Source organism: Ovis aries, chromosome 9 (assembly GCF_016772045.2).
Source record: "Ovis aries strain OAR_USU_Benz2616 breed Rambouillet chromosome 9, ARS-UI_Ramb_v3.0, whole genome shotgun sequence".
Lineage (NCBI taxonomy): Eukaryota > Metazoa > Chordata > Mammalia > Artiodactyla > Bovidae > Ovis > Ovis aries.
Genome location: NC_056062.1, coordinates 17,663,059 through 17,686,959, shown reverse-complemented (window position 1 = coordinate 17,686,959; position 23,901 = coordinate 17,663,059). Strand labels below are relative to the sequence as shown.

At 40.2% G+C, this 23,901-nt stretch overlaps 1 protein-coding gene across 1 annotated transcript in view; it reads right to left on the bottom strand.

Moving 5' to 3' along the window:
• Positions 1–8,052: 8,052 nt before the first annotated feature.
• Positions 8,053–23,901, bottom strand: part of LOC105605854 (ankyrin repeat domain-containing protein 26-like) — a 38,570-nt gene continuing 22,721 nt past the window's right edge. The window contains 6 exon segments of the mRNA XM_060393548.1: positions 8,053–9,102; positions 14,214–15,146; positions 17,592–17,791; positions 17,881–17,941; positions 21,016–21,085; positions 22,202–22,235. Coding sequence (XP_060249531.1) covers positions 8,911–9,102; positions 14,214–15,146; positions 17,592–17,791; positions 17,881–17,941; positions 21,016–21,085; positions 22,202–22,235 — 1,490 coding nt within the window. The 3' untranslated portion in view covers positions 8,053–8,910.

The window sequence follows — 23,901 nt, the reverse complement described above, 5'->3', positions numbered from 1 at the left end:
GAAAGGGCGCACAGGCAGGCTGTGGATCTTCAAATTTTATTTAATCCACGTATTGATGTAACCTTAGCAAGCATTCACATACCGCCAAGCATGTGGGGGTCCAATTGCGAAGGCCCTCCACCCGCAGACTGTCTGGGAGCTGATTCCCACTGACCTGGGAGCTGAGTCTCCGCAGAGCTGGCAACCCTGAACAGCGGGGATTCCCTGACCTCTCCAGCTGCCATTCTCCAAACTGGGTTGGGGCAGGGGTGGGGATGGGGGGGCATTTGTGTGCATTGAAATGTGAGTGATTCTCAGTGAAGATGGAATCTAAGTTGAAAAACATTTGGGAAAAGCTCCCTTTTATTTCCCCTCTTAGAGATTTGCAATCAAACCAGAATATTAAAGGCTAAAGAAAGCTGTTTAACTTTCTTTAGTGCAGAATTTTGAAACCAGTTTGCTGCCCCACCCCAATCTTTTCTCCCAAAGAACACACAGTTATATAGAAAGAGACTTTAAATCATCTGCTCTGATCCCCAGAGTGCCAGACTGAGTCTCCTATGAGATCTATGTGGTCTGACCTGTTCGTGACAGCTACAGGCCTCCCTAGTTTCCAGGGGACCCAAGATTGGTTGGTTTTCAAGGGCTGTTAACCTGCCGGGGCAGTGTTACCCTCTGCCCCAGTCTTCTGACTGATGTTACCCATGTTTAGATGGACGTTCTGGTACAACAGGAAGGCTTCTGTGCTGCTGATGTAGGGGCAGCACCCACTACTGCAGCCATGAACTTGAAGCCTGATGACCAGCTCTCAAATAACCAGCAGTGGAGGGTCAGTTTGGTGCCTCCCTAGCTGTCTTTCTGTGCCCCATGGTCCATGACGGTGCGGGCCAAGTCAAGAGAGGAGTATAAGTAGATGCAGAGTACAATTAAAATCAAACATATATGAGTGGAATGTGTGTGTGAGAGAGCCTGTGTCTCATCATATGACTGTCTTTATTACATCCAGAGCCACGTGCATTAAAATCATCTGGTTTGAACTGTCCATCTTTTCATTGCCAAGCACGAAGTTTTGGTGTGTTTCTTCTTGTCCTCTACTTGTATGACAGTCATCTGAAATTCAACTATTATTAGAACTGCAAGAAAGAGAGGACCAGGATCTTGCCTCCTGGAGCTCGCGTGGCAGTACTTTTATCCACCTTCCCTGGTCTCACGTCCCCTTGAGCTCTCCTTTCTCTCTTTCTCTCTCATGACCCACTTTTTTATTCTTTTTATAGGTTTTTCTACAATATTTTCTCTTTACCTTTTTTTTTAAAAGTATGTTTCATCACTTCCATTCTTTACTGTTTAATCTTTCTCAGAAGCACAAGTACACACATACACACACACACACAAGTTCCCATACAAGCTCTGTGGTTAGGTGCTGTCTGACTGGGCTGTCCGTGTTTGACTCACTTTTTCATATTCCACAACATAACCACATGCCAGGAGAGGCAACCGTTTTCCTGTCTGCTTCTCCTTTTGACCCACATTACACTAAAATGAAGCAAAAGGAAGGGTCGCAGACAGACCACTGAATGCTTTAAGATGCTGGCCTTTCAGAATTACATCTCACGTTTTCCAAAGCATCAGAGCCCTGGCCAGTCATTTGGCGCCTTCTGCAGGACACAAAGAGACACAGGCTGGGAAAATCAGATCTGATTTAATGAATCTGATTGAATTCAAGGTGGCCACCACATACCTAGACCATTCTGAATAAACCGTTTCCTGCTGTCAAAAATAACTATACTAACCAAAGCAATCTACAGATTCGATGCAATTTGTATCAAATAACAAATGGTGTTTCTTGTAGAACTAGAACAAAAAATTTTACAGTGTGTATGGAAATACAAAACACCCTGAAGAGCCAAAACAATCTTGAGAAAGAAGAGCAGGAGCTGAGAGAATCAGGCTCCCTGACTTCAGAGTATACCATAAGCTATAGTAATTGAAATAGTGCTACTGGCACAAAAATCAAAATATATTGCATAGATCAATGGGATAGGATAGGAAGTCCAGAGAGAAACTCATGCACCTGTGGTCAATTAATCTAGGACAAAGGAAGCAAGACTATACAATGCAGAAAAGACAGCCTCCTCAATAAGCAGTGCTGAGAAAACTGGACAGCTATATGTGTAAGAATGAAATCAGAACACTCCCTAACACCATCCACAAAAATAAACTTAAAATGGATTAAAGATCAAACTGTAAGGATAGACATTATAAAACTCTTAAAGGAGAACATAGGCAGAACACTCTCTGCCACAATTATAGCGATATCTTTTTTGACCCACCTCTTAAGTGTAATGAAAATAAAAACAAAAATAAGCACATGAGACCTCATTAAACTTACAAGCTTTTGTACAGCACAGGATATCATAAACAAGAGAGAAGACAACCCACAGAATGGGGGACAATATTTGCAAATGATGCAACTGACAGATTAATCTGCAAACTATTCAAGCTTTCCAGGAGTCATGTACACATGTGCGAGTTGGACCATAAAGAAGGCTGAGCGCTGAAGAACTGATGCTTTCAAACTGTGGTGCTGGAGAAGACTCTTGAGAGTCCCTTGGACAACAAGGAGAACAAACCAATCAATCTTAAAAGAAATCAACCCTGAATATTCGTTGGAAAGACTGATGCTGAAGCTCCAATACTTCGGCCACTTGATGCAAAGAATCAACTTATTGTAAAAGACCCGGGTGCTGCGAAAGACTGAGGGCCAGAATGAAGGGGGTGACAGAGGATGAGATGATTAGAAGGCATGTTTGATTCGATGAACGTGAGTTTAAGCAAACTGTGGGAGATGGTGAAGGACAGGGAAGCAAGGCGTGTTGCAGTCCATGGGGTCACAAAGAGCTGGACACGACTGAGTAATGAAACAATAATATGCAGAGGTTCACAGAGAAATGTGACTGTAAGGGGTGACTACAACTGGGGGTTGATTATTGGTCAGTTCAGTTCAGTAGCTCAGTCGTGTCCGACTCTTTGCGACCGTATGGACTGTGGCACGTCAGGCTTCCCTGTCTATCACCAACTTCCGGAACTTATTCAAACTCATGTCCATCGAGTCAGTAATGCCATCTAACCATCTCATCTCTGTCATCCCCTTTTCCTCCCGCCTTCAATCTTTCCCAGCATCAGGGTCTTTTCCAGTTAGTCAGTTCTTCAAATCAGGTGGCCAAAGTATTGGAGTTTCAGCTTCAGCATCAGTCCTTCCAATGAATATTCAGGACTGATTTCCTTTGGGATTGATTTGTTGGATCTCTTTGCAGTCCAAGAAACTCTCAAGAGTCTTCTCCAACACCACCATTCAAAAGCATCAATACTTCGGTGCTCAGCTTTCTTTTTAGTCCAACTCTCACATACATACATGACCACTGGAAAAACCATAGCTTTGATCAGACAGACCTTTGTCGGCTATGTCTCTGCTTTCTAATATGCTATCAAGGTTGGTCATATATTTTTCTTCCAAGAAGCAAGCATCTTTTAATTTCAAGGCTGCAGTCACCATCTGCAGAGATTTTAGAGCCCAGAAAAATAAAATCTCTTACTGTTTCCATTGTTTCGCCATTTATTTGCAGTGAAGTGATGGGACCAGATGCCATGATCTTAGGTTTCTGAATGTTGAGTTTTAAGCCAACTTTTTCACTCTCCTCTTTCACTTTCATTAAGAGGCTCTTTAGTTTCTCTTCACTTTCTGCCATAAGGGCGGTGTCATATGCATATCTGAGATTATTGATATCTTCCCAGCAATCTTGATTCCAGCTTGTACTTCATCCAGCCCAGCATTTTGCATGATCTACTCTGCATATAAGTTAAATAAGCAGGGTGACAATATAAAGCCTTGACGTACTCCTTTCCCGACTTGGAACCAGTCTGTTGTTCCATGTCCAGTTATTGCTTCTTGACCTGCATACAGATTTCTTAGATGCACGTCAGGTGATCTAGTATTCTCATCTCTTTCAGAATTTTCCAGAGTTTTTTTTGTGATCCACATAGTCAAACGCTTTGGTGAGTCAATAAAGCAGATGTTTTTCTGGAACTCTCTTGTTTTTTCGATGATCCACTGAATGTTGGCAATTTGACCTCTAGTTCCTCTGCTTTTTCTAAATCCAGCTTGAACATCTGGAAGTTCAAGGTTCACATACTATTGAAACCTGGCTTAGAGAATTTTGAGCACTACTTGGCTAGCGTGTGAGATGAGTTCAATTTTGCAGTAGTTCGAACATGTGTTGGCATTGCCTTTCTTTGGGATTGGAATGAAAACGGACATTTTCCAGCCCTGTGACCACTGCTGTGTTTTCCAAATTTGCTGACATGTTGAGTGCATCACTGTAATAGCATCATCTTTTAGGATTTGAAATAGCTCAACTTGAACTTCATCACCTCCACTAGCTTTGTTCTTAGAGATGCTTCCTAAGGCCGTGACTTCACATTCCAGGATGTCTGGCTCTAGAGGAGTGATCACACCTTTGTGGTTATCTGACTCATCAAGATCTTTTTTGTATAGTTCTTCTGTGTATTCTTGCCACCTCTTCTTAATGTCTTCTGCTTCTGTTAGGTCCATACCATTTCTGTCCTTTATTGAGCGCATCTTTGCATGAAATGTTCCCTTGGTATCTCTAATTCTCTTGAAGAGATCTCTAGTCTTTCCCATTCTATTGTTTTCCTCTATTTCTTTGTACTGATCACTGAGGAAGGCTTTCTTTTCTCTCCTTGCTATTCTTTGGAACTCGGTATTGAGGCGGGTATATCTTTCCTTTTTTCCTTTACCTTTCACTTCTCTTCTTTTCACAGCTATTTGTAAACCCTCTCAGACAACCATTTTGCCCTTTTGCATTTGTCTTGGGGATGTTCTTGATCACTGCCTCCTATACAGTATCATTAACCTCCGTCCATAGTTCTTCAGGCACCCTATCGGATCTAATCACTTAAATCTACTTGTCACTTCTACTGTATAATCATAAGGGATTTGATTTAGGTCATACCTGAATGGCTGCAAAGAATGTAATCAATCTGATTTCAGTACTGACCATCTGGTGATGTCCATGTGTAGAGTCTTGTCTTGTGTAGGTGGAAGAGGGTGTTTGCTATGACCAGTGCGTTCCCTTGGAAAACTGTTAGCCTTTGCCCTGCTTCGTTTTGGACTCCAAGGCCAAATTTGCCTGTTACTCCAGGTATCTCGTGACTTCCTACTTTTTCATTCCAGTCCCCTACAATGAAAAGGACATCTCTTTTGGGTGTTAGTTCCAGAAGGTCTTGTAGTTCTTCATAGAATGTTTAACGTCAGCTTCTTCAGCATTAATGGAATTCCTGGGAGTTGATATACTACTTAATAAATGATAGGGAGTAGGAGAAAAAGGCATCTTCTAAATAACAGGTGACTTGGGTGAGGCACTTATGGGAGAACAAATAACATTTAGGAAGGATAAATGGTACCTTAGGAGGATATATGGGAGTTAGGGGAGTTTTGTGATAATGTCTGTCTGGTGCTTTCTCCAAAAAAAAAGTCTTCCAAGACTTTTTCCAAAAAGCAAAGCAAAAATAGATAGATTGGTAGATAGGGAAAGATAACGTGAAAAGTCTTAGGCAAATCTTATTTATCCAGAGGAACTTTCTCTAATTTTAACACTGTCTCCAAAAGTAAACCAAAAGTCAACTAAAACTGACTCAAATGCATTCTTTTCTATAGTTGAATAATACACAGCTTCTTTATCCATTCATCTGTTGATGGACATCTAGGTTACTTTCATGTCCTAGCTACTGTAAGTAGTGCTGCAATGAACACTGGGGTACATGTGTCTTTTTGGAATTTGCTGTATGATGCAGGGAACCCAAAGTTGGTGCTTTGTGACAACCTAGAGGGGTCGAATGGGGAGGGAGGTTCAAGAGGGAGGGGCCATACGCATACCTATGGCCAGTTCAAGTCAATGTTTGGCAGAAACCATCACAATATCGTAATTATCCTCTAAGAATAAAAATTATAAAAAGTTAATTCATTTAAAAGGCAAAAACTCAGGCAAATCTTATTTCTCCATGAGGAAAGGCCTATGAATCTGTGTTTAAAGTTACATACAGTAAGTTTACGCCACTATTAACAATTGTAACACATCAAAACATTGACGGAAGACGTAAGAGCAGTATCTAAATATCTAGGTAGTGACAAAAACTGGAAAGTACAAAAATGCTATCAATCAACACAACTAAATATGAATGACAAGTCTGCCTGTCTGGGTGCTGTTTAAATAGCTGGTATTAGAGCTCAGTCTGAGTTTGTAAAGGGCGTCCCTGGTGGCACAAATGGCAGAATCCACCTGCAATGCAGGTGACCTCGGTTTGATCCCAGGATCTGGAAGATCCCTTGGAGAAGGGAATGGTTCCCCACTCCAGTATTCTTGCCTGGAGAATACCATTGACAGATGAACCTGGTGGGCTACAGTCCATGGGGTCACACAGAGTCAGACACAATTGAGTGACTAATACTATCACTTAGAATCTGGAAAACTCAACAGTGCTGATGTTTAAATCTGCTAAAAAGTAAGTTAGATGCAGAGAAACATCACTTAAAATGCTATATAAGTTTCCATCACATACACATAATACAGAGATATTTTCCTTTAATAAGGATTTTCTCATTATGTATAATGGGAAACAATGAAATGTCATGGAAACGGTCCAGTAGAGAAACTTTTCCTATTTATCTTTCTAAATCATGTATTTTTCCTTTCAACTCTGTATATCTTGTTCTTCTGTTTACAAAAGTAGGTCATCACACACATTTGACCCATCTGTAGATCCTCGAGAAGACATCTAAAGGCATCAGACGCAAACTGGGCATCAACTGAAAGAAAAGGAAAGAATTATATTCTTTACCTAAAATACTTGGGTTAACTGAGATTAGTAAAACAAACAAACAAACAAAAAACCTGAGACCTTTCCTAGGATTCTGAAAAATGAAATATATCTATAGATGACACAACATAAAATACTAATCAAGATTACAATTTTATCATCTGCTTATGGTTGCAGTGGGGCTGAGTATCAGAGCTCCTGGTTTTCTCATTCTACATTCATGTACTCATGCAATTGAATGAAATGATGAATACTCCTGTAATCATGCAAAGGTTCTGTGACAAGCACTGGAATTACAAGATGAAGGTGACCCAGTCCACCCTGAAAAATGATATGCCCTAAACTGGAAAAAACAAACAGGCAATGTCCGTACAGAGTCACAAATACTAAGATATAAAAGACGGCACAAGGAACATTCAGGAGGGGAAGCCAGCTTTGTGTCAACACTGCCAGCTTTTTGGTGGAGGTGACATGTATGTAGCCACCTGAAGGACAGGAAAAAGCACAAGAGACAGAGGGGAGAGGCACGTACAGAGAGCGGAGGTGAGCAGGCGACTCTGTGGGTCCTACACAGCCTGGCTGGTTAGACGCAGAGCTAAGCTAGTTAAACGGCAGAGTAAGCTGGTAAAGAGATAAGGCCAACTACTTTGGCAGGACCCAAACGTGGGTGTTTGGAGCATTTCTTGAGGGTAAAAGAGAAACTGGTGATGTACCAAGCGACAGCTACACAAACATGACTGCTTGAGTCTGGGTTTCCTAGCCTTAACCACTACCAGACACTTGGGAAGTTACGTTTTCTGAGAATAGTGTCGGGGTGGAGGAAGACAGCTCCACAGGGATGGAGGAAGAAGAAGAAGGATACAGCTAGAAATAAAAAGAAATACACAGACCTTCAGAGACTGTTTTTCAAGCCATGGTACATGATGAATACATGAAGAAGGATATTTTTCACTATGACTGCTCATGTTTTCACATTTTTCATTAGCTATGTATAAAAAAAATTAACATAGCATCTGTTATCCAAACAATGGAAAGAGATGCCATTTATTTTTTACAATGTATTTCAGAAATCAATGTCTAAATTTAATTTTGGCAACATACCTTCTCTTTGTTCTCCAGCTATGCTCCTGGTCCAACTCCTGATGGATCTGAAATAAGTCAAATATTTATCTTTAAGATAAACAAGTTATATGTTTATAACTTATTAAATGTGACTTTTAAATAAAACTTTTGGAGACTAGACCTAACCTGACGATTACCTCAGTAGAAAAAGAAAATCACATTAAAAAAAAGAAAATGAATTTCTACTTATTCTGCTTATAGATAACAGAGAACATATATATGGAATGCTATTTAATCTGATAAAAGTACAATAAATATCAGTCTATCAAGTACACATAATTTCAGAGAATTAGGGAATGACCCATAATCCTCGGAATGACCCACAAGATGACTATCTTTTCCCCTAAAAGCTCCTGGCCTAAATATGTACTTCTGAGACTTTATTTTGATTTTTAGGTGAGGATCCTGTTCGAATGGAGGAAGTAGTTTGAGTCGAATGTTAATAAGGAGAACACATCGGTGATTTTCTTTAAACTTTTCCATATAACGAAAACACAGAAAGGTGAGAAAATTATATACAAGAAGACAATGTGCCAGCAAGATTTAATTCTGAAAATGTTTAGCGAGAAGGATTCTCTCATAAGTGTTAGTTTCCAAACTACGTCCCATAGAAGGGGAAAATTGAACAAGACGACTTAAGAATAATTCAAGAGGATGGTACCAGTTTTAAAACACAGTGTTTTCTTTTCTTCATAATGGTCTTTTTACCAATTGGTCTTATAAGTAAAAGGATTCTCTAGTGAGAATCATTCTGAAAGGTCAATTTAGTGATAACTGTGATGGAAACTGAAATATTTAAAGGGAAAACAAGTGCCCCCTTCCTTCCAGAAATCTACAAAACTACCTGCTCTAAGGGAGGTAGAGGACACACATAAGCTGTATAGATCCAAAATGTAATGTGCAGTGAAAGCGAGTTCAAGCAGATGAGAGATCAGCAAATGAACCTGCAGACACAGGCTGCCTTCCTTCCACTTCTCTGCGAGCTCCCGGCTCACGCTGTCTGCAGGCTCCTGCTGACGCTGCTCTGCTTGCCTGTGCTCCACCATATCCATTTCTACGTGGCTTCTGAGGGTCACTGCTTCTTGCTCCAACTTCTTTTTCTTCTCTCTAGTTTTTTACATTTCTTTGGCATTAGTTTCATAGATAACAACTCCTGTTGAAAAACTTGATTTTTTTGCATCCAGGTGCAGACATTTTGAAGATGCAGTTTCCAGCTCTGCTGGAAAATCATTAGTCTTCAAGAATAAAATGATACTGTGTGCTAATGAAGAAAGGGGACTGAGCACAGCCTAACTCAAACCCAGGATCAAATAAATATGATGGTATCTGTATTGTAGACTGTAGGACCAGGGATTACTCAGAGAATCAAGAAAGAAGTTCAAACCACCAAGAGTCACAAAATATATTCTTCACTGCCATCTTTGTCACACAACAATTGCACTTGATTTTAGACTTTTATTGTTCTACAATAATACTTTTCTATCTTTCCTCATAAAAGGACTACAAGTCACCTCTTAGTAGAATGGCTCTTAATTGCCCCCCACCTTAATGTCCCAGGATTTTAAAGAAGTTTGAGGGATACTATATTGAGTTATCTAGGGCTAAGTTAATAAGCCCCTCCCAAAAGAAGACTGTGATAATAAGACTCTAATTAATAAATCTTATAAATATGGATTCTAATCCCATAAACCTTTTTTCTGAAGTACAAAGACTCTTTGCTAATTTGAATTGCATTCCAAAGGGAATTATTTGCAAAGTTAAAGAAATCCCGTTTCCTAACAGTTTACAGCGATGATCCACACATTTTTCTGAACAGTAACAACAAAAATTGCCTCATTCTTGTAATCCTTTGTTACTGTCCATTTATGCAAGACAAGTGCTGTGCATATCAATAAATATTCCCTGTTACACCAATGTATACTTAGCCAAGATTCCCCCTCATGGAAGAAATGTCAACAGTGTAAAATTAGGGGCTAAACTGTTCCTCAGAGACTAGGTAACAAGCACTGGTGTGAAAAGGCTCCAAGAGCTGGACAGTCACGAAAGCTCCATGAAGGAGGAGAGACTGGGCGCCAGGTCTGAAATGATGAAGGACCACCCAAGAGGAAAAGAGACTGTAAAGACAGAAACGACAGTCTGAGCAAGGGCCTAGAAAAGGGGAAATCAGCCAGCTAACTCTGAGGATAAGATCCCACCACAGGGAAACAAAAACGTGCACACAGAATCCTGGAAATCAATGTTCACAACAGCATTATTAATAGTCCCAAAGCAGAAACAACCCAGAGCTCCATCAAGTGATGATGGACATGGCTTAGTTTACTGTTCACAACCCACAGAAATGGAAGACATGATACTTGTTATCACACGGATGAACTGTGAAAACATGACATCAAATGAGCAAAGCTAATCCCAAAGGAGCATATTGCATGATTCCATTTATATAAAGTACTGAGGACAGGATTGTCTAGAGAGACAGATATTAGACTTGGGGTTTCCTAGGGCTGAGGGAGATGGGAGGCCACGGTTGGTGGCTAAGGGATGCAGGGTTTCTTTTAGGGGGTGATGGAAATGCTCTAAAATTGACCGTAGTCACTGGTTACACCTCTCTAGACTGAGAGACACTGAACTACACATGTTGAGTGGGTAAATTCTATGATACATCAATTATATCTCAATAGCTTTTTTAAAAAGTCCAATGGCAGGATTCAGATAATCTTCTTAATTCTCTAGTTTGGATGTATGTATTCTACACCATCTGAGTACCTCCATGCTTTTACAATATCCTTAAAATGAAGAGGAAAGAAGGCAATGCCTAAATTTCAACTGGTTTGTATAATATCCTTTCTGCACAAGTCATTCTGAAATCCATGAAATAAATATATACAGAACTCTACAGCCATTCACAAAAGGCAAGATGAGAAATGATAATTTTCTGAACGTTCCATTAAACTAATATTATCCTCTGATTTTAACCTGGCTTGCCTCATCATGGTAATACAGCGATCACTTTAAAAAGTATTGTTTCAAAGAAAAAAAAAAAAGGCTCTCAACTTCTGTGAATAATGAGGCACAATTCTCAACTTTCCTAAGGGTAAATAATATAAGAAAAAAGTAATATAATGCAAATGGCGGGATGAAAGTCAGAGTTTAAGAAACGAGTGTATTATAAAGATAAGAAAATTGTAGTAAGTTACTTGTAACAAAAATACAGAAGAAAGCTGACCATGAAAATGAGTGTCCTAAAACACTTTATCCTACATATTAACTGTTGACATGTTCAATTTCATACATATGCGACTTGTGAGTTGATGTAGCTGTAGTAGTTCACAATTGTTCTTCAAATCCTGTGCCTCAGCTTCTAACTTAGCACAACATGACATGACTTTCAGTGAAGCCTCCAACATAGACTGCTTTTTTACAGCATCATCCAGTTCTTGTTGAAGTTGTCTCACAACTGCCTAATAAGATGCTCTGTCACTGAGTTTATCAAATCACTTTACTATTATGTTAATAATAGATAACTCCAACATATGGACTTTGAAAACTATCACCACAGACAGCAACTCACCTTCTTTTTCCTCCTCACTGAATCTGGTTACAGACACAGAAGGGGCCACCTTCCAGCCTTCCTGATATTAAGTTACTCAGACAAAGGATGCGGCCCCACTGTCCATGCCCTGCCCTCCCAATAAATCTGCAGAGCTTCACCACCTCAAGTCCAGAAAGAAATGAGTGTGTAGGTGGGAAAAGTGATGGAAAATTCCACACTGTGGAAACATTTTCCTTTCCTTTTTTATTAGAAGCTTTGATTAACTCAGAGATCTTCACATATTCCAACCAGCGCTCAGATCTTTCCAATAGATTCCTACCTCAGCAGAAAAATGAGGCCATTCCCTTGTGGCTTATCTATTTTATACCTAGTAGTACATCTATGTTAATCCCAAACTCCTAATTTATCCTTCCTCCCCACCTTTGCCCTTGGCTAACTGCTCTACTCAATATTCTGTAGTCACCTACCTGGGAAAAGGAACTGAAAAAGAATGGATATATGTACACCTATAACTGAATCAATCTGCTGTACATCTGAAACTAAGACAAAGTTGTAAACCAACCATATTCCAATATAAAAGAAAAATGAAATTTAAAAAATGAGGTTGCTCCCATGGCCTTCAAGGAGCCTCGATAACCTGGCCTCCACCCGTCTCCAAACCGCAGCCCCTACAATCCTCCCCATGACTCACTCCATTCCTGCTGCTCACGAGTCCTGCCATCCTTCATTTTTAGAGGACAAGCTGTATTCAAATGATAGTAACTGATACTTAAAATGAGCATTATGAGCAAATGGTCTGTAAGAATGTTAAGTAAATCATAAATAGCAGTGGGAAGATCAAATCAAGAATAGTTTTGCTAAAGCTCACCACCTGAGTCCCAAATTATGATTTGATGATAAGTAGATGCATTGATCAAATTGCCAACATCCGCTGGATCATGGAAAAAGCAAGAGAGTTCCAGAAAACATCTATTTCTGCTTTCTTGACTATGCCAAAGCCTTTGACTGTATGGATCACAAGAAACTGTGGAAAATTCTGAAAGCGATGGGAATACCAGACCACCTGACCTGCCTCTTGAGAAATCTGTATGCAGGCCAGGAAGCAACAGTTAGAACTGAACATGGAACAACAGACTGGTTCCAAATAGGAAAAGGACTATGTCAAGGCTGTATACTGTCACCCTGCTTAAAATAACTTCTATGCAGAGTACATCATGAGAAATGCTGGACTGGAAGAAACACAAGCTGGAATTCAGATTGCCGGGAGAAATATCAATAACCTCACATATGCAGATGATACCACCCTTATGGCAGAAAGTGAAGAGGAACTAAAAGCCTCTTGATGAAAGTCAAAGAGGAGAGTGAAAAAGTTGGCTTAAAGCTCAACATTCAGAAAACGAAGATCATGGCATCTGGTCCCATCACTTCATGGGAAATAGATGGGGAAACAGTAGAAATAGTGTCAGACTTTATTTTTGGGGCTCCAAAATCACTGCAGATGGTAAATGCAGCCATGAAATTAAAAGATGCTTACTCCTTGGAAGAAAAGTTATGACCAACCTAGACAGCATATTCAAAAGCAAAGACATTACTTTGCCAACTAAGGTCCATCTAGTCAAGGCTATGGTTTTTCCAGTGGTCATGTATGGATGTGAGAGTTGGACTGTGAAGAAGGCTGAGTGCCGAAGAATTGATGCTTTTGATCTGTGGTGTTGGAGAAGACTCTTGAGAGTCCCTTGGCCTGCAAGGAGATCCAACCAGTCCATTCTGAAGGAGATCAACCCTGGGATTTCTTTGGAAGGAATGATGCTAAACCTGAAACTCCAGTACTTTGGCCACCTCATGAGAAGAGTTGATTCATTGGAAAGGATTCTGATGCTGGGAGGGATTGGGGGCAGGAGGAGAAGGGGACGACAGAGGATGAGATGGCTGGATGGCATCACCAACTCGATGGACGTGAGTTTGAGTGAACTCCGGGAGTTGGTGATGGACAGGGAGGCCTGGCGTGCTGTGATTCATGGGGTCGCAAAGTGGGACACGACTGAGCGACTGAACTGAACTGAACTGAACTGAGATGCATTTGAAGAGTTGAGAGGCTTTAAGAATAAATGATTCAAGGCTAAAATGTTTCCCATATTAACTCAAACTGACATGAATAAAAATAAAATTGTACCAACAAATATAACAAAAAGCTATGACAAGCTACTGAAGCCAAAGTAAAATATATAAAATATAGCCTCTGGGAAACCTGGAATTGACTATCAAGATAATCCATGTAACTGAAGCTTCATTTCGAAATATTCATTTCAGGTTTGACCATTTCATTTATCTGCTTCATCATGATAGTGAAATGTGGTAACATAAAGATTAAAATTAATACCTTAATAGTAAGAGTAAATTACTAGTACCTGTCTAGGTTAATAATTTAGAACTAAATCTCTTAACATTTCATAAACAACACAATGTCCCTATTGAAAGTAAAGCATTTCTTCAGTCTAATTGTTATTTGCTGAATACAAGGTATGCTTTTAGGCTGGTTTAGAGACCATAGATTCACAGCCTGTGTGTTTTTTATACTCAACTAGATTCAACATTTAGCCAGAATCAAGAATCACTGTGAACTTTCTTTCAGGAAGTCTGAGAATTATTTCTCCTTCTGGATACTCACTTCTCTTTCCGCTTTCTCTTTTTGGTACTGACACATTCTCTCTTTAAAACGATTACACTCCTTGATGAACTGCTTGTTTCTTTCCTCCATCAGACCTCGCTGCTCATGTTCAGCCTGCAGTTCTCTCGTGATCTGCTGCAGCTGGTCTTGGACGCTCATGACCGTCTTCTCTCTACTGTCAGCTCTGCTTTGTGCGTCGTCCAGCTGCTGTCGGAGCAACATGTTTTCACTCTGGAGCTGAGATAATCTCTTTTCTAAGGATTCTTGCTTTCCAAGGTATGTATTCACTTTGGCGTGTTCGTTCTGATACATGTGTTCAATTTCCTGCTTTTGATACTCTGATGGGCTTCGGTCTCTCTGGACACGTTCTAACATCGAAGTCTTTTCTCTAAGATCACCTCTCACGTGCTGCAGCTTGATTTTCAGCTTATTGAGTTTACTTTCCGCTATAGATAGTTGCTGGGAAAATGTCTCGGCCTTATCTTTTAGATTAGTCATATGGGACTTCATTTTGTCTTCTGCTCTCTGGAAGGCAAGTTCCAGGTCTCTTTGTGATGTCTGACCTTGATCACGATCGCGTGAGGCAGCAGCCAGTCTAGAACTGTAGGATTCCACCTCCCTTTCCAGTCTCTGTTTGCTTTCTTCTTCGTTCTCCAGCTTGGAGGTTAGCATTCTATTCTCGGCTGTCAGAGCGTTCAGCTGGCATGCATAGTGGGATACAGTCTCTGTTAACATTTCCTCACTCAGTTTTCTTGCCCTTTGAAGATTATCATTCTTTCCTTTGAGAATTTCCACGTCCTCACAATAGTTCTCTTCCTTTTCCCGGTGCTGACGTTTCAGTGCATCTGTCTCCAGTCTCAGGAGGGCAAGTTCATCCTGCAGCATTTGGATTTCACGCAACAGGTCTTGTGCTTCTTCCCAACTATCAGAAACCTGAGTGAAACAAAGGAGACTTTTAGCTAGTACTCAATAAAGTGACATGCCATGATTTCCTCTGAAATGAAAGACTAACCTCTATGTTTATACAATGAAAAGACTGCACCAAGTGTGTCTCCAACAGGGAAAAATAAGGTTCAATACAATCCTCAGACTTTACACAAGCAGACATTCCCAAAGGTTCAAACATTTAATGGAAGACAATGAATCCACGAAAGTCAAAAAGAAATCCCAAGAGACTTTTCAAGAAGCTCAGAACTGGAAAGGCTTCTCTCTGAACTACAACAAACCCAGAAGGCTTAAAATAAAAGATTCATAGATCTGACTACACTTAAAAATTGCATCTGATGTGGAATATTTACATCATGGAAAACTAGTAAGCCATAAAAAAGAAGGAAATAATGCTATTTCCAGCAACAGGGATGGACCTAGACATTATCACGCTAACTGATGTAAGTCAGAGAAAGACAAGTATTATACCATACTGCTTATATGTATAATCTAAAATGAACTTATTCACACAACAGAAAGACTCATGGACACAGAAAACAAACTTATGGTGACCACAGGGGAAAGCGGGGTAGGGGAAAGGATTAATTAGGATGTTGGGATTAACATATACCCACCAGTAGATATAAAATAACCAACAGAAATCTACTGTACAACATAAGGAACTACACTTACTATTCTGCAAGAAGAATCTGAAATGGAATATGCGTGTACATGCGAGTGTGTGTGTGAGTGAGTGTATATGTGTATTAGTCACTCGGTCATGTCCAACTCTTTGCAAGCCCATAGACTATAGCCTGCCAGGCTCCTCTGTCCATGGAATTTCCCAAGCAAGAATACTGGAGTGGGTAGCCATTTCCTTCTCCAGGCTGCTGATGCTGCTGTTGCTGCTAAGTCACTTCAGTCGTGTCCGACTCTCTGTGACCACATAGACGGCAGCCCACCAGGCTCCTCTGTCCCTGGGATTCTCCAGGCAAGAACACTGGAGTGGGTTGCCATTTCCTTCTCCAATGCATGAAAGTGAAAAGTGAAAGTGAAGTCACTTGGTCATGTCTGACTCTTAGTGACCCCATGGACTGCAGCCTACCAGGCTCCTCCGCCCATGGGATTTTCCAGGAAAGAGTACTGGAGTGGGGTGCCATTGCCTTCTCCACCTTCTCCAGGGGATCTTCCCAACCCAAGGATTGAACCCAGGTCTCCTGCATTGCAGGCAGATTCTTCACAGTCTGAGCCAGCAGGGAAGCCCTATTTATATAATAGACACACATACATATACATATATATCTGAATCACTGTGCTGTATACCTGAAACTAACAGAATATTGTTAATCAACTATAATTCAATAAACACCACCACTTGCTAGGTTTATAAACACTGCATTTGATACCTCCTATACATCTACTTCACAGTATTTCCTCTTTATTTTCAGAAAGATCTAAAACATCCACCAAGGTTATAGCAAACAATAAGATAAATTAGATAAGTATGTCAAGTATTTAGCATCGGACAGGACTGAGCGACTGAACTGAAGTTAGAAACCACAAGAAACAGAAGGGCCATAAATTCTTAATTCATAACACATCTCCAAAGGCCTAAAACAAGGCTCATCTTGAATTGCCTCTAAACGAAAGTTTTGCTAGATTAAATAGAAAACATCGCTTCATTAATTTCAAAGTTAGAATTTTTTTAAAAAGAGAAATCACTTCAAATTCAAATGAATTTCCAGAGGGAACTATATTCTATATATATATATATATATATATATATATATATATATATATATACACATACACAAGTATAAACAAATCACATTGCTGTACACCTGAAACTTACACAGTATTTTAAACTGATTACACTTCAATTCAACGAAAAAACAAGAACCACCACCAACCTTGAAAACCACCACCAAAAAAAATAAGGAACACATATTTTTTAGTTCTTCATAAAAATCAGCTATATGTCATTCAAAAGAGTGTGAGCATTGTTTTTTTACAACCTCCCTTTCTCTTCCTAAGTTGAATTTGAAATAACTTCTCGCATATTTCTAATATAGAGTTCCTGGTCTGACTGACCCCCACGATTTCTGTTGTGTTTATATAATATCTGTCTCATCTTCACCCTCATTCCATCTTATATTCATCTTGTCCTTCTTAAAGGAATCCTTCCCCTCATCCTCCTGCCCATCTTCATACTCATCTAGTTGTTTCCCCCCAGTGCTCTGTGATTCTCTTCTTTCGGAACAGCCCAGTTAGTATGCCAGTATTTATAAATCTGAATCATGCACAGGTACGGCTCTTATTATCACACCATTTCGTATCATGACTTTGAAGGCTTCTATTTCTGTGGTGGGATCCTTTTTGTCACCATAAGGATCAGGGGACTGGCTTGTGAACAAACACAGGGAAAGAAGAGTTACAGACAGAACACCTCACCTTTGCACGACCAAGGCCTGCTGCAGACTTGGGAAGCTCTGAAACAGGCTCAGGCGCTGGGAAGGCAGGACGGCAGATGCCCTTCAACCAGGGAGATGGTTTGGGAAATGTTCCAACCACATCTTCAACATTACTGTCAGAATTACTGTCCTCTGACAAAGTTGTACTCTCTGGTCTCAAAATGCCACATGTTGCTTCTACTGCAGTGAAAACAGGAGAGAGCTCATGAGAACGTGTGTCATTTCACATCAAGGAATAACACCAGGAGGACAGTCTTCAAATAACTTACTGTTTCTCTTGGATTGCTGAGAAGCCTTCATTAGCTTCAGTAACTTTGATTTCAGGACATGCTGGAGAAGAAAATAGAGCTTGAAGAATATAACAAGTATCAACCTGAATAAAGAATTATAACAGCCCCCATTCCTCTATGATCTAACACAAAGAGCACAGGCTCTGGAGTCATTCAGATGTGGATTCAAATCCCAGTTCTGTCACTGACTGACCTGCTCATGGGGCAAGGATTATGACAGATGACGTCAGAAGCCCCAGATGTTCCTCCCCTTACCCCTAACTGACTGCTATACAAACACTAGGCCACCCGCTAGACTACTTTCTCTTCCAAAATGTTCTAGAGTAATCATTTATCCTCGGCAGTTTAGAGCACTATTGAAAAACTAAGACATTCGAATTAATTGCTATATTTTGAAATTCGCTTCCATGACTAATATATACATACATTATCACTTGTGAAGGGAAATATGGAAGTTTAGGTTTTAACAGAACCTTATTTAGATGGGCTAGAACTGCAAACAGGATAAGCTACTTCTATTCTGTTTGTCCAACAGCTAGAGACCAATGAAACAGGGAAAAAAATTCAGCTACTTCTATGAAACAGGGAAAAAACAAGGTTAAACCCGTAGGGCAATGATCATGAATGAAAGCCACACTCTAAATAGAAAGCCATAAGCAAATATGTTCACAATAGAGACAGAGAGAGATGGACTGAAAGAACAGACACTGAAGAAATGTGTTCTGCAAAGAAAAATTAGGTTAACAGTAAAAATTAAAAAAAAAAATAAGGTAGAGGAGGAAGAAGAAAGGAAAAAGTGAGACATTTCTAGTCAAGAAAAAACTTTACGGAAAAAAAAAAACAAGTATAATAAGGTATGTGGAGAAACACATTTAGAATTTATATACAATAGGTCAGTAAGATATCAGTGTTCTTAAGGATATACTATGAGCAAAGCCTCTGTTTCATATGATTTTATTAATATATTTTTATGCATCTACGCTATTCTTCAAATTTTATGAAAATATCAACATGAGTTCAGCTCAGTTCAGTTGCTCAGTTGTGTGTGACTCTTTGCGATCCCATGGACTGCAGCACACCAGACTTCCCTGTTCATCACCAACTCCCAGAGGTTTTACAAACTCTTGTCCATTGAGTTGGTGATGCCATCCAACCATCTCATCCTCTGTCGTCCCCTTCTCCTCCTGCCTTCAAACTTTCCCAGAATCGGTATTTTCCAATGAGTTGGTTCTTCGCATCAGATGACCAAACTATTGGAGTTTCAGCTTCAGCATCAGTCCTTTCAATGAATATTCAGGACTGATTTCCTTTAGAATGGACTGATTGGATCTCCTTGCAGTCCAAGGGACTCTGAAGAGTCTTCTCCAATACCACAGTTCAAAAGCAGCAATTATTTGGTGCTCAGCCTGTTTTATAGTCCAATTCTCACATCCGTACATGACTACTAGAAAAACCATAGCTTAGACTAGACAGAACTTTGCTGGCAAAGTAATGTCCCTGGCTTTTCAATCTGCTGTCTAGGTTGGGCATAGCTTTTCATCCAAGGAGCTTTTAATTTCATGGCTGCAGTCACCATCTGCAGTGATTTTGAAGCCCCCCAAAAGAAGTCTGTCACTGTTTCCATTGTTTCCCCATCTATTTGCCATGAAGTGATGGGACCAGATGCCATGATCTTAGTTTTCTGAATGCTGAGTTGTAAGTCAACTTTTTCCTCTCCTCTTTCACTTTCATCAAGAGGCTCTTTAGTTCTTCTTCCATTTCTGCCATCATGGTGGTGTCATCTGCGTATCTGAGGCTATTGATATTTCTTCTAGCTAGCTAGATTCCAGCTTCTGCTTCATCCAGCCCGGCATTTCTCATGATGTACTCTGCATATAAGTTAAATAAGCAGGGTGACAATTTACATCCTTGATGTACTCCTTTCCTGATTTGAAACCAGTCTATTGTTCCATATCCAGTTCTAACTGTTGCTTCTTGTCCTGTATACAGATTTCTCCAGAGGCAGGTCAGATGGTCTGGTATTCCCCTCTCTTGAAGAATTTTCTATACTTTGTTGTGATCCACAGAGTCAAATGGTTTAGCACAGTCAATAAAACAGAAGTAGATGCATTTCTGGAACTCACTTGCTTTTTCTATGATCCAGAGGATGTTGACAATTTGATCTCTGGTTCCTCTGCCTTTTCTTAATCCAGCTTGAACATCTGAAGTTCATGGTTCACGTACTCTTGAAGCCTGGCTTGGAAAACTTTGAGCATTACTTTGCTAGCATGTGAGATGTGTGCCATTATGCAGTAGTTTCAACATTCTTCGGCACTGCCTTTCTTTGGGACTGGAATGAAAACTGACCTGTTCCTGTGGCTACTGATGAGTTTTCCAGACTTGCTGGCATATTCAGTGTAGCACTTTCAGAGCATCACAGCATTCTTTGAGGATTTGAAATAGCTCAACTGCAATTCCATCATCTCCACTAGCTTTGTTCATAGTGATGCTTCTTAAGGCCTACTTGACTTCACATTCCAGGATGTTTGGCTCTAGGTGAGTAATCACACCATCCTGGTTATCTGTGTCATAAAGATCTTTTCTGTAGAGGTCTGTGTATTCTTGCCACCTCATCTTAGTATCTTCTGCTTCTGTTAGGTCCATACCATTTCGTCCTTTATTGTGTCCATCTTTGCATGAAATGTTCCCATGGTATTTCTAATTTTCTTGAAGAGATCTCTAGCCTTTCCCATTCTATTGTTTCCTCTATTTCTTTACATTCACCACTGAGAAAGGCTTTCTTATCTCTCCTTGCTATTCTTTGGAACTCTGCATTCAAATGGGTATATCTTTCCATGTCTCCTTTGCCTTTTGCTTCTCTTCTTTTCTCAGCTATCTGGAAGGCCTCCTCAGGCAACCATTTTGCCTCTTTGCTTTTCTTTTTCCTGGGGATGGTCTTGAGAACTGCCTCTTGTACAATGTCACAAATCTCCATCCATAGTTCTTCAGGCACTCTGTTTATCAGATCTAATCCCTTGAATCTATTTGTCACTTCCACTATCTAATCATAAGAGTAAATACTACATAAAACTAATTTCAGAGCAGGAAAACTAATTTCAAAACAGAACACTTTACCTTGGTTTTAAAATCTAAGACTTCGTTGTTTGATGTAGGCCCTAAATCAACGCCAGGTTTGTTGGGAAACCTTTAAAGCAAAAACATACAATAAACATGAGTGAGCTCATGTCCTTGAACAAAAGGAAAAAAAAAGTGAAAGTTTGTCTATGTATTAAATGAACTTTCTTGACATGAATAAAATTTGGCCTGTTTGAAAACAGCTGTTTTTTTAAAATTTTTTTAAAGATGTCTTGATGTGGACCACTTTTAAAGTCTTTACTGAATTAGCTCCAATGGTGCTTCTATTTTCTGTTTTGGCTGTCCGATCCTGGGTCATGTGAGAGCTTAGCTTCCCTGACCAAGTATCAAACCCACATTGCCTACATTGGAAGATGTCTTACTAACCATCTTAACCACTGCATCCCCAGGGAAGTCTCCAAAAAAGTTTTTCCTTACCTATTTCTGCATCCATCTCTCCCAACCTATGAAATATCTAGTTAACACTCATTCTTAGTTTCCATAACAGACAGTGATAGCCAATGTATTGGCAGATCCTAAAAATAATTTGTTTTCACCAAAAGTTCTAATAGCTGAACTGAAAATACCACTGATGGACTGAAATAATTCTTGCTTGTCCAAACTGGAGTAAACCTGATGACTTAAAACAAAGCGGAAGAATAGGATTTTCCTTCTCCATTGTCTGCTCAAGGTTCAGAGACGAATCTGAGTCCATCCAAAATGGGACTCCTGGTCCATCAGCAGGGATACCACTTACTGAGACGGCACCACTTCTCTCCTTTACTCTAAGGGAGTACAGGGAGTTTCCCCACAATGTCGAAACTTAAAATGTACTCAAGTCAAAGAACTAATTTATATCTTTAACTTATATGCTACACAGGTACTTCTCAGTCTCTGCTGAGGCTATGGGAGTGGACGTGGGAGCCAGGAAGGCCAATTGTCAAATCACAGGTTAGCTCATTTTAACCAGGGTCAATTCACTAACCTCCTGAAACCACAGTTGCCTAATTAAGTAAAAATAGGACACAGCTACTTTACAAAGCTGCTGTGATGACTCTATGAGGTCACAAATGTTAAGCACGTAATGCAGTGTCTAACCCAGAGTAGAACACTCAACAAACTTTAGTTTCTCTTCTCCATATTCCCTTAGTTAAACATATAATTTAAAACATCCATAAAATCCTACCTCCTTGATGAGTCCTCTTCAGAACTTTCAACCACTATTAAAGAAAAAAGCAAGATACATTTTAAATCAACGGAAGAAAAATACAGAATATTAAAACCTTAAGACTGAGGCTCTGTTTAAAAGTATTCCTTTTAAACCACACCTGGAGGCCACACTAGAGGAAGGGAACAGCCACTAATGCCTAAGAACCACTCCTCCCCTTTATAGTCATCAAATGCAAAACAAAACAACAAAGAAAAGAACTGCTCTTCACAACGACCATAATCCTAACCAAACTCCAGGAGACTGACAGAAAATGATACTATACCATTAACACAATCAGTACTATAAGCTGACAAGAGCACGCCTAAACAGCACAGTGTTTCTGGATCTCTATCGCCTGGAGCACTGAGCAGAGACTAGAGGTGTCTTGCAGGGACACGACTACTTCTCTGGCTCTTCAGTTCACAGTGAAGACGCCCTGTCACAGGGAAGCCTGGTCAAAGGCACTGAGCCTCAGAGCAAGGGAAAACATCGGAAACAGAAGTCTTCTCTTCCTGGCCCTCTTTCCAAAGGCAAGAGAAGTATGAAAGATGTAGTGATTCCAGGTTTAGAAAGGATAGTCTCTTGAAAGGCAGGTGGGGGAGGGCAAACCAGTAAAGGGGCTCAACTCAGTGGTGAGAATGGGGACTAGACTTGTAGTGGTGAGCAGGAAGTAGGGTACACAGAAGCTGAACTTTTTAAAAAGTTCTCTCTCTCTCTCAATATATATAGTTCCCTATATATAGAGAGAGAAATATATATATATATATGTATAACTTCTTTAAAAAAGTTCAGCATCTGTGCATATATATATACACCAACATGTTTAAAAAGAATCTCTTGAGACTATCTCCTTTCATTGCTCAAGAGTATCTGGACCACACAGGATGGTCCAAAGAGTGCTGTGTACTAGTGAGGGACATCATTATATCAATCCTTCCCATTATACGTCAAATGTTTATAGAAATCATGCTTTTTCAGCTTGGAAGGCATACATCATCACATCCTAAGCTGATAAACAAGGGGAGGGAGGGAAGGATGGAGGGAGCCACAGACTCTGGTGCTGTTGGACAACATTTCCCAGGGCCGTCATGATCTGATGCTGGAGGGATGACTCACACACAGTGACTCCACGGGGAGAGGAGCACTGCAAGCTTGAGCAAGGAGAGATGGCGCAGTTATTTTTCAATGTTTGCACCCTGTGACATCAGAACAATGCTTAGTACAGAAAAGACAGTTGGAAGTTATCTGTTCAGTGAACAAATGAACAAATAAGCATGTTTTCTTCAAAAATTTTCTTTAGAAAAATACAGAAATTAACCAGAGAGAACTCTATTCTGAGTGTATTCAAGACCAAGACACTGTCATCTGTGTCTCCTCTGACTAGTGTAATAAACCAACCTACCGTTTTTGTTGTTCAGTCACCAAATCGTGTCTGACTCTTGTGACCCCATGGACGACAGCTCCCAAGGCCCTTCTGTCCATGGGATTTCCCAGGCAAGAGTACCAGAGTGGGTTGCCCTTTTCTTCTCCAGGGGATCTTCCCAACACAGGGATCAAACCGTATCTCCTGTGTTGGCGGGTGGATTCTTTACTACTGAGCCACCTGGGAAGCCTTCTTTGATTAGATCGAGAAGAGTCGGACACGAATGAGTAGCTTCACTTTCACTTCATTCGGT